The sequence below is a fragment of the Gastrolobium bilobum genome, unplaced genomic scaffold, assembly GCF_033153095.1.
Source record: "Gastrolobium bilobum isolate Gb01-03AN ecotype WA unplaced genomic scaffold, APGP_CSIRO_Gbil_v1 utg5068, whole genome shotgun sequence".
Taxonomy (NCBI): domain Eukaryota; kingdom Viridiplantae; phylum Streptophyta; class Magnoliopsida; order Fabales; family Fabaceae; genus Gastrolobium; species Gastrolobium bilobum.
The window spans coordinates 92,750-110,091 of record NW_026895972.1 but is presented as its reverse complement, the minus strand read 5'-3'; the positions used below and the strand labels follow the sequence as shown (position 1 = coordinate 110,091).

The window sequence follows — 17,342 nt, the reverse complement described above, 5'->3', positions numbered from 1 at the left end:
GCTTAGCTCTGCCATCGCTTCTCGCTGCCTTCGTGGTTTGTGGCTCTTCGTGCTAGTTTCTTCTTCCTCATCTGCTGTTGTTCGCTTGGCTCGCTGCAGTTGTGGTCTGCTCGCTGCCATTGGGGCTCTTCCTTCTCGTTTCTTCGTCGCTCTGCCTTCTTCACAACTACTGGTAAGTGCTCTGACCTCTCTCTCTCTCTAATCTCTCTCTCTCTCTGATCTGGTCTCTCTCTCTCTAATCTCTCTCTCTGATATGATAACTCTCTCTCCCATCGCTTTTTCAGTGTGGAGTCTCCATTGTTTACTCTGTGGTACATCATTTTATTTTTTTTGTGGTATTTGCATTTGTTTTACTATAGCTAAAAGTGATTTGAATATTGTTAATTCAAGTGAACCACAAAAGCCCACCGCATAACATCATTACCGTTAAGGAATTTCTAAAACTATTTTTTTAATACATATTGCAATTTTTAAGTTTTTTATTCTTTCATATTGCAGTTTTAATTTAAGTGATTTGAATATTTGTTTTTTATTTTTTTAATACATATTACAGTTTTAATATTAAATAATATTTTTTTATGATTATTATTAGTTTATTTTCATTTTTTTGTTAAAAAATTGAATATTAAATGAAATATACACTATATAAATTAAAAATATTATTTAATATTAAAACGTGTCCCAGTGTGTCGAAATCCATATTTTTTTAGGATTGACGTGTCGGAGTGTCGTGTTGTGTCATGTCGGTGCTACATAGGGAATAACCCTACAAATACCAATTACAGAAAGGACCCAGAAAACAGCTACTTGACCATGAAAGTATGCAAAAGAAATAACTCAGCGACCCCTTTCTACATATGTTGATGGGCTACGTTTATGACTTTCCTATGTAACACGCTCTCTGCACAAGGCTGCTTTGAAGGAGTTTAACAGTATACGAAGATATTTGACATCTACATCGGGTTTTTTACAGTTTATGGCTCTCCAGTTTGTTTGTTTTGGAGAATATCTCATCCTCCCGAGTTGTACTTCTCTTTCCTCTAATAAAATTTCCTTTCTATAAACAAATATTCTTATAAACAAAAAGCCATAAGATTAATTTGAATACAAACTTTCCTAACTTCCATGCTAGAGAAGCTGAAGAAAGAAAAAGCACTAAGCAAAGCACAAACAAGAAACTTAGTACATGGAACAAGAAGTATGCATGCTTGCAAAATAAGAAAATAACTTTGCTCCAAAGGAAAGCATGCATACAAATTAGCAGAATAAAAGTTTTAAGTCACTTACTCCATCAGAAAAACATGTCCGTCTTTCACAGACAGATCAGACTTTTTCTTAAATGCCCCTGGAGGACGCAAGGATTTATTCTCACCAGGAACCCTTTGTGCCCTTGGCCACAATTGTATCTTCGTACGGGCAAGATGTAACAAGGAGTTTGGTTTAACATTTTGTGCAGCAAGGGATTTGTCATCTTCAAGCTCCCTCCCTAAATAAAATATTTTCACTGTTTCTGATACCTTGAAATCTACCAAAATAAAATCCCAGGTCAGTCATATAAAGAGGAGGGAAAAGTAAACTAAAGACAAGAATAAGAGCCAAAGAAAACTAAAATATTAGGGGGGGAAATGAAAACAGCAAGTTAAATTATGATCTCAATATATTTTATTATAGAAAGAAGAAATTTTAGAAAGGAGAAAAACAAAATTGACAACCTAGCTTTTTGGAAGCTTTAGCTTTAACAGAAGAGAGAGTTTCTTCAGCATCAACATTCAGTTTACTCCCCTTGCCGCCCAAGCTCTTCATAATAATTTTCATGGGTGCCTGTGTTGGTAATTTCCCTTGTTCTTTGACAGCCACCTCATTGTCATGGGGGTACCATAATGCTTTAGGCCGATGAAAATTTGCAATATCTTTACTGCAGAAGTTTTAGTAAGATTATAAAGACAAAAAATATACAATGTAAGTGTAGATAATAGATTTCGAAGGACCAAATAAAAATAAAGAACTGGTATGCCCCACTCACACAAATCAGGAAAGGTCTTCCAAGAACTTGATAAGTGGCATAAGCCATACTAACATTATTATGGGCAACTGACAGATCATAGAATGGGCTAGTCTAAGGAATGTGTCAGATGTTATAACCAATGAAGACCTTCATTACAGTTCACAATGGGGAACATAAAACAAATGTTAAATATAATCATGAAACAAAAATTGGCTGATATTGTTTTTCAAAATGTGTATTGGTAATACTTCTTTTTCGTAAAACTACACAGAATAAAATATCATCCAAAGTAAAAAATTCTAGATACAACAAGGAACAAGGATAAAAAATTCAAGAATGCAGCAATGATGCCCAATCAATCAATCTGATATCAAAAATAGCAACCCTTGACATTGTTATGAGAAGAACATCAATGAGATGCCATGAACATAATTGTAAAGAACCAATTCAACCCAAAAGCTTAAGCTGTTCGGTGAGGCTACATTAATGGTTTTATATATCTCAACAATAATCATAGCCCATAATATAAAGTTTGGGGTCAAAGAGACATATATATTGGTAACACATGCACAATTATTCCTAATAAGTAACAATACATTTACTTATTTTTCTGTCAATTTAACAGACAGAAACTTTTTAGATTGATCTTTCATAGATGTGGATTACAGACTAATTATTTATTAAAAACGCTGCTGTACCAACAAAGGTTCACCCACAAAAAGACAGATGAATATGTACAATTTCTTCCATATGAACCTGGTTTATAAAAAACTGTGGACTCAAGTATTGTTCTTCAAGAATAGGGCTTAAGCCAAGTAAAACAGAAATCCCAAAACATTTGGATGGAGGCAAGGTGCTTTACCATATTGGGTATCAAGTAGCCACAAACATCAAACAAGCTTTCAACAGCTAGGTACTTTGTAAGAAAAGATTTTACCAGAACTTCATTTAAAAAACATAATATTCTCACTGAGAAAGAATGTCTCAAATACAGACAAAAGTGCAAAAAACACAAAAACAATGCCATCAAGAACCGACTCGCCCAAATAAACAAAAACTTACTTGCTCAACTTCAATTTCATTGTCTGCAACTTCAGTGCAGGCTGTGAGTGAAAAACTTTGACACCATGAGCTGAGCGTTTTTTAGAATTCGATTTCAGTTGCTGAGAGGTTTTCCTGTTTGAATAGTGTTTGTCATTAGCAACGTGTCGCCACCCATATTGACCCCCATGTCCTGGCAGCTCAGAAGAGTCCCCACTGCTTGATTTTAAAGAACGAGTTAAAATCATAGCCCCAGCATGAAGGCGAAGATGTGTGCCATCCTTGCTATCCAAAACTTCAAAGTGCATTTGATCATCCTGAAGATCAAAGATAAGCTTTGGTTCCACATTAGGCCGATCAAGCTCCTCCCATATTATCTTGTCTAACCAGGAGTCCTCCATCATGTCTCTGTTATGTGACATAAACTTGGTTAAATGCTTTACTTGACCACTTTGATTATGCTTCTCAGACATATCCGCCCCCCCTCCATCTGCAAGACTAGAGCTATCCACTTCAGATCTGGATTGTAGCCTCAAAAGTTGGGGATGAAATAGACTTTTGGACAACAAATTGGTTGTAGCTCCAGAAGAATCCCTTGATCCAAAGGGTTCCAATGAGACAGGAGAGCAGCACATGAAGACATTATGATCTTTGTCCTCGAGTATCTTGTGGGGCACCAACTGAAGATTCTGTATCCCACTTTCAATTTCTATTTCACTGCCAAGAGAAACTCCCAACTCAGGCCCAGAAATTTCATAGCTCTCAACATTATTGTCACTTGCAACAGGAGAATTGCCCCAAAGGATATCATCCTCCCAGTCTCGCTGATCAAGAGGATAAAAGTTGGCCCACGTGAGAGGATGATCTTTCATGGAAAGATCATCTACAAAATCCCCTTTCATTGGTTCAGCACTAAGATAAGAATCCTTTGATTGTCGATCATCTTTCACAGCCATTGAGACATCCCTGTGAAGAAATCCGAATTTCGGAAATTCCAAGTCAACATCATTGCTTTCTGATACATCATTACAGACTATACAATCCTGTTTAGTAAGTGAGAGATTCTGAGAAAAGCACTTGAGAAATTCCTCTTCATCCTCTTCTACAATATCATCAGATAAATCTGAAGACTTATATCTATCTGGAAATACAAGAGTAAAAAAAAAGAGCCAATTAGGACCGAAGCCATAACAACAAATACTGAAGAAAGCTAGCATCACATTTTGGCATTCAAATCTAACGAATGCCAGTTCTAAATTTCAATCACATGACAGTATAAATTTTGGGGCAACTATTTAAGTTTTCTGATCACACCTCTCATAGAAGAACTCAACAGATTCTTACACTTGCAAATGCAAACAAAATCCAAGTAAACATTCCCTATCTCTAAGTAAATACCTCTAGGAGTGGAATGCCGGTGCTCTCTCTTTTCTCCCTTTCTTAAAGGTTCATAAATACCAAAGATTTCAGAGAAGCGTAAAATTTCCATCCCATCTTCCACACACAAAACGGGCAGCGGCGTAGACCTTTTCAGAACTTCAGGCCCTTCCTGTTCGTTTCATCAATTAAGACATTAACATGTCAATAGAAAGTCAACCATGATAATTTTATAATCCTGTCAACAAAAATTATTATCAATGTTAGAGAAAAATATGTTAGTGTGTGCAATACTTATTGGACAACGCTTGTACCAGTGTACTTGATAGATTCAGAAGTGAAAATGCAAACTATAAGGTATTGCTTACTAATTAAAAGAGAAGATCCCCTCAACAGAAGGAATTTCCCTGGGTTACGGCAGCAGAAAGGCAACACAACCAGAGGAATATACCTCAGATCCAGGGAAAGATTCTCCTAGGTCCTAATTCCCAAAATAATGAAAAGAATGGTCTATCCACACTCGCCTCGTGCACCTATAACAGAATGCTGCATGAGCATTCCCTAATTGCCAGGCAGCTCAACTCTCTCATGATGATTCCCTTGGCCCCATGCCTCTCACTCACATAACCCTGTGAGACTGTGATACACATGTGCTGAACCTACAATTACCAATATACACAAAAGAGCCAAACTACACACCAAGTTAGTGCATCCCAATATATAGCAAGCATTTTACTCTTACTTATTCTCCCCTACCCCCCCTGTAGCTTTTTACAATTAATTCAGCACCATACTGAAACAGCATCCAACAAATTTGCATGTTTCGGAAGTGCATCAAGTAAAATAGTAAATAAACATGGAAAACAACTAGTTGAAAACAGAAGAGGGGCAAAGTTATAGGCATATTGTCAAGTAGCAACTTACCAAAAAACTTAATTTGTTCGGGGCAAGCACATGAGTGATTTTATATCTCAAGCATGCCCCTTTACCCACACTCCAAAGCCTACTAGGCTTGAACTTAGTGTCTGTTTGGATTGCATTTGGATATGAAATATTGAATTTGAAAGTATAATTTTCCTATATCAATGGAAATATATATATATATATATATATATATATATATATATATATATGTTTGTGTGTGTGTGTTAATGAGGGAGGAAATGAGAGATACTTGGTGAAATCCATCTTTATATATATATATATGTTAAGGGCGGAGGAAGCCAGTGATACTCGGTGAAATCCTAATAACCATAATTACATGATTCTGGTTAGTGTATACAATATATATATATTGTGGGGATCGTTAGAATCTGTAGAAATTAGAAGGGGTAATAGCATGGGAACACCTAGTTATGTATATAAATGCTTTATTCTGAGAGGAAAGGGATATCTGCTACATGGAGCCGCCCTAAAAGAGAGGTCGCCCCTTGGAGATGGCTATCAACAAGATGGAGTCACCCCTAATAGACAGGCCACCTTTAGGAGGAGTGAGTTATTAGCAAGATAAAACCGCGGAACCACATCGAATTTGCTTCTCTCATGTGTGACCCCTATAATGTTAAACTCGCGATTTTATTACATTTATAAATGGTTATATATCATTATTACATTTATGTATTAATACGAACCTTAGGAGAACATCACCCTAAAAGCTAGCTCAAAGGGTGGGAGTGCCCAAGGCCTTATAAGCCCCACATTAGTTGTCCATACAACCAATGTGGGACTCCAGATCCCATACCTTGCAAATGGGTCATAGCATTCATCATGCTTCGCAGCCCAAGCCCGGGGTTCCAAGTCCAAGGGTCCAATCCACGGGTTCCAGTTCCAAATTCCAATCTACGAAACATAGTGGGTGCTCTGATATCATTTGATAAAAACCTTGGGATGCACCATTCCAAAAGCTAGCTCAAGAGGTAGTAGAGCCCAAAGTCCATATAAACCCCACATTAGTCACCTATATAACAAATATGGGACTCCAAGTCTAATACCTTAGAATAAGATCGTAACATTCCACCATGATCTGCAGCCCTGGCGCTCACGCGGGATGGCTTTGCTCTAGTCTTTTACTAGCCTTGGGCGAACACTGCAATGTCAGTATCACCACTCGCACCGCTCGATTGCAACTGAAAGACATAGTGGACGGCTCTGATACCAATTGATACGATCCTTAAGAGAACCTCACCCCAAAAACTAGCTCATAGGGTGTGAGTGTCCAAGGTCTTATAAACCTCACATTAGTTGCCCATACAACCAATGTGGAACTCCAAGTCCCCTACCTTGCAAATGGGTCCCAACATGTATTTTATCTCATTTTTGCTAAATAAATACAATGACATCTACATTACTTTATAAATTTCCTAAATTCTCATTACACCCATACGTCATTGATTTTGTCTATAAAATTTACTTTCATTGTGGTGGCATATTTATAGCTCAATTTTGAAAAGTTGAAACCACTTGTGCATATTTTGTTTTCCCTTCAAGTTCATTGTGGTTATTATGCCTTCATGGAGTCTATGTGTGTCATAGCTAAGTAGCAAGTTGCCACCCCTCAAGTTCGTTGTGGTTCTTATGCCTTCATTGAGTCTCTGTGTCATAGCTAAGTAGCAAGTTGCATTTCTTCCTAATGACTTTGTTTCTAGTAAGCATCCATTGTTTAGGTTGCATATGGATTTATTTTGGAACTCTAGGCGTTACATAGATATAGCAGATTAGGTATTGAAAAGATTTTGGGTCGTATCAAGTCTTTTAATATTTCACAGGTATATCTCTTTTCTCGTTGTAGCTAAAATATAGGGGGAACTTGGTCCGAAATTTCAGTAAATTTAAAAAAGATTTTTAATTCAATCCCCCACCCCTTTATAAATCGTTTTGGAATATCATTTTGCTAAGTTATTGTGATATATAGGTTTGACAAGCTAACTGGAGTTTTGGTTAGTTTAACTTAGTTAAATATTATTTAATTAGGGCTCCTAAAATAAGGAAACACTTGAGATTGAATAATAGAATAATGGTATATTGAATAATTGTGTTACAATATACAAGAGCTCTTTATTTAAAGAGACTAAAAGACCTAATGGGCTAAACCCACAAGATGTGGAACTATTCTATTATATACACTGAATTATTCTGACAACTACTCTAACACTCCCCCTCAAGTTGGTGCATATATATTGTAAGCACCCCGCTTGCCACAAATGTATTCAACACGAGGACCTCTAAGAGCTTTAGTAAAGACATCCGCGATTTGATCATTGGAGTTGACAAATGTCATTTTGATTTCTCCTGACTGAATCTACTGAATCTTTTCTCGAATGAAATGACAATCGATCTCTATATGTTTGGTTCTTTCACGAAATACAGGATTAGATGATATATGTAGCGCAGCTTGATTGTCACAAATGAGAGTCATGGACTGTTTCTGTTCACAAAGATGGAGCTCCCGAATCAACTACTTTAACCAGATTAGCTCGCAGGTAGCAACTCTCATTGCACAATACTTGGCTTCTGCACTAGAGCGGGAAACAACAGTTTGCTTCTTACTTTTTCAACAAATCAGGTTTTCTCCAAAGAAGACACAATAGCCTGAAGTAGAGCGCCTATCCGAGGGTAATTCTTCCCAATCGACATCTGAATAACCACAAATTGTTGTATTTCCCTTATCAATGTAATAAGCCTTTCCTTGGTGCTCCTTTGATGTACCGAAGGATCCTCACAACAGCATCCCAATGAGAATCACAAGGAGAATCAAGGAACTGACTAGCCACACTAACAGCAAAAGAAATCTCCGGCCTAGTCACAGTGAGATAATTAAGCTTCCCAATCAACCTCCGATAACGTCCAGGATCAGATAATGGCTCTTCCTGTCCGGGTAGTAATTTGATAATAGGATCCATGGGTGTATCAATCGGCTTACACCCCAACATATCAGTCTCCTCTAGGATATCCAAGGCATATTTCCTTTGACAAATAGAAATTCCCTGTCTAGATTGTGCCACTTCAATCCCTAAGAAGTAACGAAGCTTACCAAGATCCTTCGTTTGAAATTGACTGAACAAATACTGTTTTGGAACGACCAAAAAAGGATGTCGGAACAGTGTTTCCGGCAACTTGAACAATGACTGTACGGACACGAACATTGATTGTACTGACGATGAACGGTACCGTCGATGAACAGTAATGCGTGAACAGTACCATCGATGAACAGTGCTTCGGTGTGAACAGTAACTCTGACAATTGCAGAAACAAGCCGGAGGGACGCACGGCATAAAGGAAGACTTGTCGAAAAGACGCACGGCAAAGTAGAAGAGAATACCTAAGCAGTGGGCTTAGGGTTTTAGCCGAAGCGAGGGTCCCCAAAACAATCAGCTCTGGTACCAACTTGAGATTGAATAATAGAATAATGGTATATTGAATAATTGTGTGTTACAATTTACAAGAGCTCTTTATTTAAAGAGACTAAAAGATCTAACGGGCTAAGCCCACAAGATGTGGGACTACTCTATTATATATACTAAACTATTCTAACAACTACTCTAACAGAAACTATTCTTAAGAGATTATCAAAGATACCCTAAACTATTTAGTGTCCGTTTGGATGAGCTTTTATTCTTAAAAAAGTTGTTTTTTTTTTAAATAAAAGTCCTTTTGAGTATTTTTAGATGTTTGGATAACAACTTTTTAATAAAGCAAAATTTAAAATAAAAGTTAAAATGTTGCTTTTTTTTATAGCAAATAGTTGGTTGCTTTTGAAAAAAGCAGAAATTAAAAGATAATATAAATTATTTTTTTTGGAAAAATATAATGTAAATTTTTAAAATACAATTTTAACCTCATGCTATCATACTTATTTTATCTCTCCTTATCCCTATTTTATCTCTCTTTTAATGTAATTTTAGTACTTTTTTATTTTAAGATCCAAACAACTTTTTTATGTAAAAGTGATTTTCACATCATATATCCAAACATAAAATAACTTTACCTTTTAAAAAAAGTTATTTTAAAAAAAATAATGCATAAAAAGTCATTTTTTTAAAAGCTCATCCAAACGGGCCCTTAAAGATATTAAAGGATATTTCTAAATATTCTAATAGTGATATTAGGTGGCTAGAAGTAGAAGGTAAAGTCCTTCTAATGAATTGCTTTTTTTAACTAGGGTATTATCCTCCGTAAAGGAATTTGAAAGCTGTAACAGGGTCAATCAGCTTTCTTAATAGCAGAAGTTGTTCTTCTATTTACCCTGTTTATTAAAAAATCAGCCCTCTTTTAGCAAGTCCATGTAACATTAACTAAGCTCTCCACATCTCAATAGTTGCATTCATTTATATTTTCATCTGCAATATTACAACTTACAAGTAATCTAACATAAAATATTCATTATAGAACTTGGAGTCATATCCAGTCGCAGCTTCAAACCAGTATTTATATTCATGTAATCATCAGAAAAGCACACAAGTTAAATATCAATCAAGATAATAAATATCAAAAAGCTAGAAAGGCAAAAATAAACATTTAGGAGATAGAAAAAGAAAGCAAAAATGAAACTGACCTCCTCAAGTTTTTGTTCATCAGAGTCCAATTCCTCAGTCTGCAGTGAGCCAACTTGTGAATCATGCTCGGGAGCGCTCTCCCCTTTAAGTGCATCCAGAAAGCTCTCTTCTGGCTCCCCTGAAAGAGAAAAAGTTATCATAAGTGAACTGAAAGATTCCAATATGAAATTAACTTCACCTACCATTTATTCAGGAAAACCAAGTATTTTTAGTTTTCTTTCCTAAGATTCCAAGCTTCAATGCTCAAATAATGATTAGATGTTGAATTGAGCTTAGTCAAATATTAAGGTATTAAATCAGAAGCTCAAACACAAAGCTATTATATTCAAATTCAAGCTGATTATTCAAGGCTGAAACTCAGACTCAAGTTTGACTCCATCTAATATTAAATCAAACTGTATAATAAAATTGGAATAAATTAGATTTATTATAATGATAACTTGTAATATAATCAACTTACTAGTTCTCAGTCAATTAGCTACTTGAAGTTGAGAAATTTGTGTGTCTAATCAGACTACACAAGATTCTATTTATAATAAAGAATTAGATGGGCTTGGACCCTATTTACACTATGTGGTACAATAATATAAACAGCTTATATCTAACACAGCTCACAAGCCTATGAGCCAAATACAAGTCACTTTGAGCTTGGGTAAATTAAGAATTGAGCCTCACATACAAAATTGAATTCACATAATCGATCTACTAATCAAGCATTCATCAAGTCAAACGTACGAAGCCTATGAAATAGCAGGATTCAAATTATCAAATATCACCAATAATAACTAGCACTTTTAGGGCTCGTTTGGTGGACAGGATAGGATATGAATGAATAGGATATGAGGGCTGGATAAGAGTAGGATATACGATATGAGCCTGATAAGCTCAGATCCTACCATGTGCACAAGATAAGCAGTCTGCTAAGATAATGTTATCATATCCGGTGTTTGAGGCGAATCATATAGTGTCATGATATGATATAAATAGACAGAAATACCCCTTTAATAGAATTTTATATAATATTTTAAAATTGATTTTTAAACTATTTTTTCATTTATTTATTTACACATTATTTCTTATTTTGAATTATTAAAAAAAATTAAAAGTCATAATTTCAAATAAAATATATTAAAATACATAAATAACTTTCAATTTTTTTAAAATATTAAAATTATATCCTCACCAAATAAATTTTTAAAAATTAAATTTTAAATTGATCGTCAATATTGATGGGCGGTGGCTAATAACAGTGGTGGGTGGTGGCAGCGGCAGCTGGTGCTGACTGATTCAATTTGTGGTGGTATTAGTTGTAGGGATAGGTGGCAATGGATGGTGGTGATAGCGACGGTAATAATTGATGACAATTGTGGTGATCGATTGATGGCAGTGATGGTTGGTGCCTGGAGGTTGGGGGTGCTAGTGGCCAGTGGCAACGACAGCGATGGTGGTAATTGTTGGTGCGATGGTGGCAGGTGAGAGTTGTTGGTGGAAATAGTGGTGGTGGCGACAATGACGCTGACGGGTGGCAATTGTGGTGGCTAATTGATGGCTATGGATTGTGATAGCGGTGGCGGTGACAGTTGGTGCTTGGTAGTTAGGGGTGGTGGCAGCCCGAAGTGGTGGCTGTTTAATGGTGGTGGCTGGTTGTAACTGGTGACAATGGTGGTGGATGGTAGCTCATGGTGATGGCCGATGGCAATGGTGGTGGCGGTAGTGGGTGGTAAAGGTGGCTGATGGCCAGCAGCGGCAGCTGGTCAGTGGCAAGGGTTGACCCTCACGTGCCCAGTAATGTTCGTAAGGGAAAAACATAGGGCTACATTTGGAATGAGAGAGATGTGACATATGCTATCCTATCTTGTTCATTCCTAACCCAAGTCCCCCCTTAAGATAACTTATCCTATTGTGGAAATGATAAAATGAGCCAACAGGATAAGGTTATCATATCATATTGGTTCACCAAACAATGGATAAGGGCAGGATATGATAACATATCCTATCCTATCCTCCTTATCATGTCCACCAAAGGACCCTTAAAATTTTATATGTATTTCAAGAACAGTGAAAATCAAATTCACGAAGCACAACTGTTATTTCCCGTGGTCAATAAAAATATATGAAAATAGTTTACAACAGAACCTGAGCCTAGTGGCACTTATGCACATAAGGAAAATGAAAACTATCTTTAAGGTGAAAATAAGGAGACCCATAAAAATGCAAAATCCAAAACATTATCATGCACTGTGGACAAGAAATGTTTCCAGCCTATATCTGAGCAAGGCTGCAAATAAAAAACTAGAGCTAGATTACCTGAACCAACATTCTTACCCTTTTATAATGACCAGAACCAACATCTAAAACATGTAAATCCACACCTTAAGTTAAAAACACACAGTGCAACAGAAATAACAAAATGGTGTAACTCAAGGAAAAAATATTACCAGCTAAAGAGATGTTATCAATTTTAGAATCGTTATTCACTAAGTCTTGTTCCTGTTCAGATTCTTCATCATAATTTTCATCATCAAAGACAGAAGGTCTGGACTCCAAAGCTTCAAGAGAGGCTTCAGCAGAGAAAAATTCTTTTTTTGGCAATAAATAGTCCTCTTCATTGGCAGCTTCAGTCTCTGGACCATCATACTCTTCATCAATATCTTCATAATCAACTGCATCTTCAGCTTTTTCACCACAATCTAAGATTAAAAGCATCCCAGTTAGTAACTAACACAGAAAACTTCGTAGGAAACCAAATACCACCAGACATGAAGCAAGATGTCTTAAAGTAGCATGACTGCATGAGTACATGTAAGTGGTTTTGAAAGAGTTTTCGTTGTTTCGTAGAAAAAGATTCACGATAAAGCAACTTAAGTTTGAGTTTCATACTAAGATTCATTTTATTTTTTTTATTTACCAAAAAAAAAAAGACATATTATCAAGTTAATTTTGAGTTTCATACTAAGATTCATTTGTTCACTATTTAAAAAAGACAAATACAAGTTACTAGAAAAACAGCATATTGTCTAGTTGTCACACTCTGCAAATGACACATTGAGTACATAAGATGAAATCCAAATAGGAGCATATAAAGTGGCTCATTAACACAGAAGAGGGGGGGAAACAGATGTCTTATTGTGGTGCTCCTTTTAACCAAGCTCTTCATCAAATTCAAATAACTTTACAAATTCTAGCAAACAAATGCCTTTGATGTCCACAAGCTTTATCAAATGAAATTTCCACAAGAAAGAAGAAATGTGCAGAGCAGAAGGTTCAAGAAACCTCCCAGCAATAAAAAACAATAAATAAAATTCAGCTTAAAAAGCCTTCTAAATCCCTCTGTAAATCTCTCAAAGAAGCCCCATTGAACAAATTACGAGAGCCAAATCAAAATCCTCACCCTCATGCGAATTAGAATTCCATGAGAAACAGTGAGAAAGTGAGAGAAAATCCAAGAAAATGAGAGCATAGAGAAAACTGAGCTGAACCCATAGTATTTCTGAAGAAAAGATTACAGGAGATAAAGTCACGAGCTCTATTTGAGGATGACTCAGCAATGAGTCATCAGTCCAACTAATCAGTCTAACTAATTGCTAACTGACTAACTGAATAAGGGAAAATTATCTGATTCACTCTGGACTACAACAAAGTAAGAGACAATACAATAAAGAACAGTAAAGAAGTTATGCTAATAATGTGAGGCCCTCAATTGACTAAGTCATTAGACAAGAGAGAAAGGAACATTGGCATAAACCCCCTATGCAGAAAAATATTGTGGGGCGGTGCATGAATTTTGGGGACCCAGCACAAGATGACCTAGGGCCTTACATGAAAGGATCCAAATCCAGACTCACATAAAAGCCATATAAAGTATCCCAACCCATTAAATTTTCACTAGCAGAAGCCACTCACTGCAATTTTTCTTGTATTTTGTTCTAAAATGCACCAATACCCAGTACAAAAGAGCACAACTGCACCAAACCTTAACCTCCTATTGATTGAAGAATCCCATAAAGGTTCCAATGAAGTCTTTTATAAGACAATTCTTTTCAACTAAAATGCACTCCACCTATCAAATAACGACTTCAGAAAAAAAAATTCATTTTGGTGCAAACAGACAACAGAAACACCTATCACTCACCCCAAATTTTAGGAGTCCATGAATAGCCATGTGACATTAGATGGCCGCTAACGGATGATGGCTATTATCCATGCATATTGTTAATACCAGTTATAAGCCATCACTAAAACTTCATATCAGCTTGTTTTCTGAGTCTACTTCTATTGACTTGTGGCACTACTAATCCTTGCATCAGGCATGACTACCAATGTTTTAATTTTACAAAAAGAATCTTTTTAAAAGATATTTTTCCTGAAACGAGAGTTCCACCATGGATTGACAACTCTTATCCTCCAATACCATGGTAGAATATCTTAGATATAAGAAATTTTCTTCTTCAACATGAAAAGAAAAATAGCTACTTATTATATATTCATATTTTCCACCAAATATACTTCATGTGGGAAAGAATTCCAGTAGAAATAAAACACGGGCGAATTGCTCTCAGTTGATGAGGGAAAAAAATGATACCAACAGAATATCAAAAACTGCATGATATAGTTTTTCCTGGCAGGCAACTTCACCTTGTTCAACAACGTCAGGTGGTGTTTGTGGTGATTTTCCTGACAACTGCAAACAAAACAAGACTTCATTATTATCATCATCAGAATGGAAGAAGATGTGGAAGCAATGAAATATAGAAGGAAAAACTGTCAATTAGACACTGGTTGACCACATCAACAGATTAGCATTTTGAATTCTAAACTCAAACAATACAGCCAGATAACAATATTCAGATTGGCTTACATCTATATCTGTCAGTGATGGACCCAGCTTGTCAGCCAATGCAGAAAGATGCTCCTTTGCATCCTAAAAAGGAAATATGCTTATTTAGACCAACATTACAGTTTTTCACCAAAACATATTAACATAAATAAATGAAGAAGCATAACAACGGTCTAGAACAAGCAAATACTCATTCAACAATCAAATAATTCAATTTTCAAAAAAAGGAATACATATCCTAAAAGATAAAATTATCTTCTAGAAAGACCACCAAGAATCTCCAACATATCCTTCTTTGGATCATTGATAATCTGGCATGCCCAATTCCAACATCACAAAAAGTAGTTAAAAACATGAAGCATAAACATCAATATGAATCCTATTACACAGAAATTTTAGGTCAGTCTCCCAACGCACTCTAAACCCAGCTGTAAATTCTGATGCCTAAACTCATTCCATAAATGACCTTTTGTAAGCTAACAACTTGATCTTAACCACTGTAGCAAACGATCAATGAATATTTGCACACTAAATTAAATCCTCCAAAGTTGAATTGTATATAATACTTTTAGTTTAGAGAACCATCCTGCACACAGGCTTCCAAATAGCCTCTTTTTTTGTTTTTTGAGAAGTTACAATGCAAATCTCTAGGATGAACATATCCCCACAAAAAAAAAATATCTCATTCTCAAACACAGTAAAAGTGATTTTAAATTCTCTAGTATAAAATTTTAGAAACTTAAAAGCCCTCCACTTAACAATCGTAAATAGCTACATTAGCTTAGAAATTTCAGGAACTTTGAACTGTATAACTACTTAGGATGTACATAGCGCATCATTGAAAATAACAGACAATTAAAAAATACATGAGCAATCTAAACGTAACATATATGCATGCATCCACTCAATCTTTGATTCTCCAAACATTTTGACCACCAAGTACACATGAACCAACATCAAAGGCTGCATAAAATTACCTCGTCAAGATAATCAACATCGAGATCACCAGAATTATCAACATTTCCAAACATGAACCCAAGAAAACGATTACCCTTGCCAGACTCCTCATATTCTTCTTCATCATCTATCAATTCGAATTTATCAAACATTGAGTTAATAAACTATGCCAAACAAGAAACTAAACTACATGCAATAACACCACTTAAAACTCACATGTAAACTTTAGTTTACAGATTACAGCACATAGCCATAAACATAGATGCCATCCATTCAATCCTACTCTCAAGACTAAATTTGATAAACAGATAGAACAAGAGAACGGAATAAGTATCGGGCCTACAACAACTATAGCAACTAGACTATACATCCAATTATGCAACCTGATAACCTATTGTAGCTTTCTTTTTTTCTCCTTGTTCCTGTTACTTCTAATGCTGCTATTCTACAATTTTCATTGAACAAACTCACCTTCATCCCTCCCGTCTTGCGAGGGGCTATCCGAATCGTACCCCATGTTGTGTGGACAAACCTATATCACAATTTAAGACGGGAATTTATAACTCATCAAAGCACAGCTACAGCGCACGATTCTAGCAGAAATCAATTGCGATTACTATCTTCTTCTTACGCCTTCTGTGCCGGTGGCTGTTCCACACGTTCAAAGCGTGAAAACCCCCCAAAATTAAACTTCACTAACGCCGCTTCACTCTGCGATTTTCCTCTTCGCTCAAGGAAGAAAAAAAGACGAAGTTCACAAATTAGGTTTCCTCCCCTCCCCGCCGGCGACGAACCCTTGCGAATTTACCTCCAAGTTTCTTAATCCGTCATTCCTCAACCAATTCGAGCTAGGAAAGTAAACAGCGCAATGCTCCCTGCCGGAAATCAAAACCCTCCGATTACGTTCACTTTTCAGGCTATTTTCCCGACGAGATTCAATTCAGAGAAAACTAGAACGGAGCTGTGCAGTGCTTCCTCGTCTCCGTGATCGAAGGGAACGTCGTGAAACGGAGGGTTTTCGGCGAATCAGCGGTTTTCGTTGATCTGAGATTGGGGAATTGAGTTGCCGCTAGTTATTTGAAAGTGAGATCGTTCGTTTGGAGAGTGCTATGGGTGATTTTATTCAACTCCGTGGGTGGGCCAAACAGTGTTATAAAATCTCCCTCTGTATTTGTAGCTGAAGGAATAACTACTTTTTTATTAAAAAAAAAAAAAATTGGTAAAATAATTTCCAAAATACAATTCTTTTTTAGGAGAAATCTTTTCTTATGTTGCTGGAATTTTCTTCTCTTATGTCACTCACACAATCTTATATTGGGTCCCACCATTTTAATTAAAAACAAAAACAAAAAACCTTAAATAAAAAACTAATGTGAGATAACAGGAGATGAATTCTCTCCAATAACAGGAGAAAATCATCTCCCTTCTTTTTAAAAACCTATATTGCTTGATATTTATTAATATATTCATATCATATTATTTATATTAAATAATTAGATATAATTATATATTTCTTATTTTCAATGTTTAAGCTTAAATGGAAAGATAATAATGAAATAGTAACACAAGTAAA

At 36.0% G+C, this 17,342-nt stretch overlaps 1 protein-coding gene across 1 annotated transcript in view; it reads right to left on the bottom strand.

Moving 5' to 3' along the window:
* The window catches only part of LOC133297050 (transcription initiation factor TFIID subunit 1), a 35,451-nt gene extending 18,625 nt beyond the window's left edge, over positions 1-16,826 (bottom strand). Inside the window, exons 1-10 of the mRNA XM_061496111.1 lie at positions 16,241-16,826; positions 15,790-15,896; positions 14,834-14,896; positions 14,611-14,656; positions 12,414-12,665; positions 9,975-10,093; positions 4,445-4,595; positions 3,068-4,187; positions 1,713-1,915; positions 1,288-1,525 (exon numbers count right to left, since the gene is read on the bottom strand). Of these exons, the coding sequence (XP_061352095.1) occupies positions 1,288-1,525; positions 1,713-1,915; positions 3,068-4,187; positions 4,445-4,595; positions 9,975-10,093; positions 12,414-12,665; positions 14,611-14,656; positions 14,834-14,896; positions 15,790-15,896; positions 16,241-16,286 (2,345 nt within the window). The 5' untranslated portion in view covers positions 16,287-16,826. The remainder of the gene's footprint in view (positions 1-1,287; positions 1,526-1,712; positions 1,916-3,067; positions 4,188-4,444; positions 4,596-9,974; positions 10,094-12,413; positions 12,666-14,610; positions 14,657-14,833; positions 14,897-15,789; positions 15,897-16,240) is intronic.
* Positions 16,827-17,342: the final 516 nt, after the last annotated feature.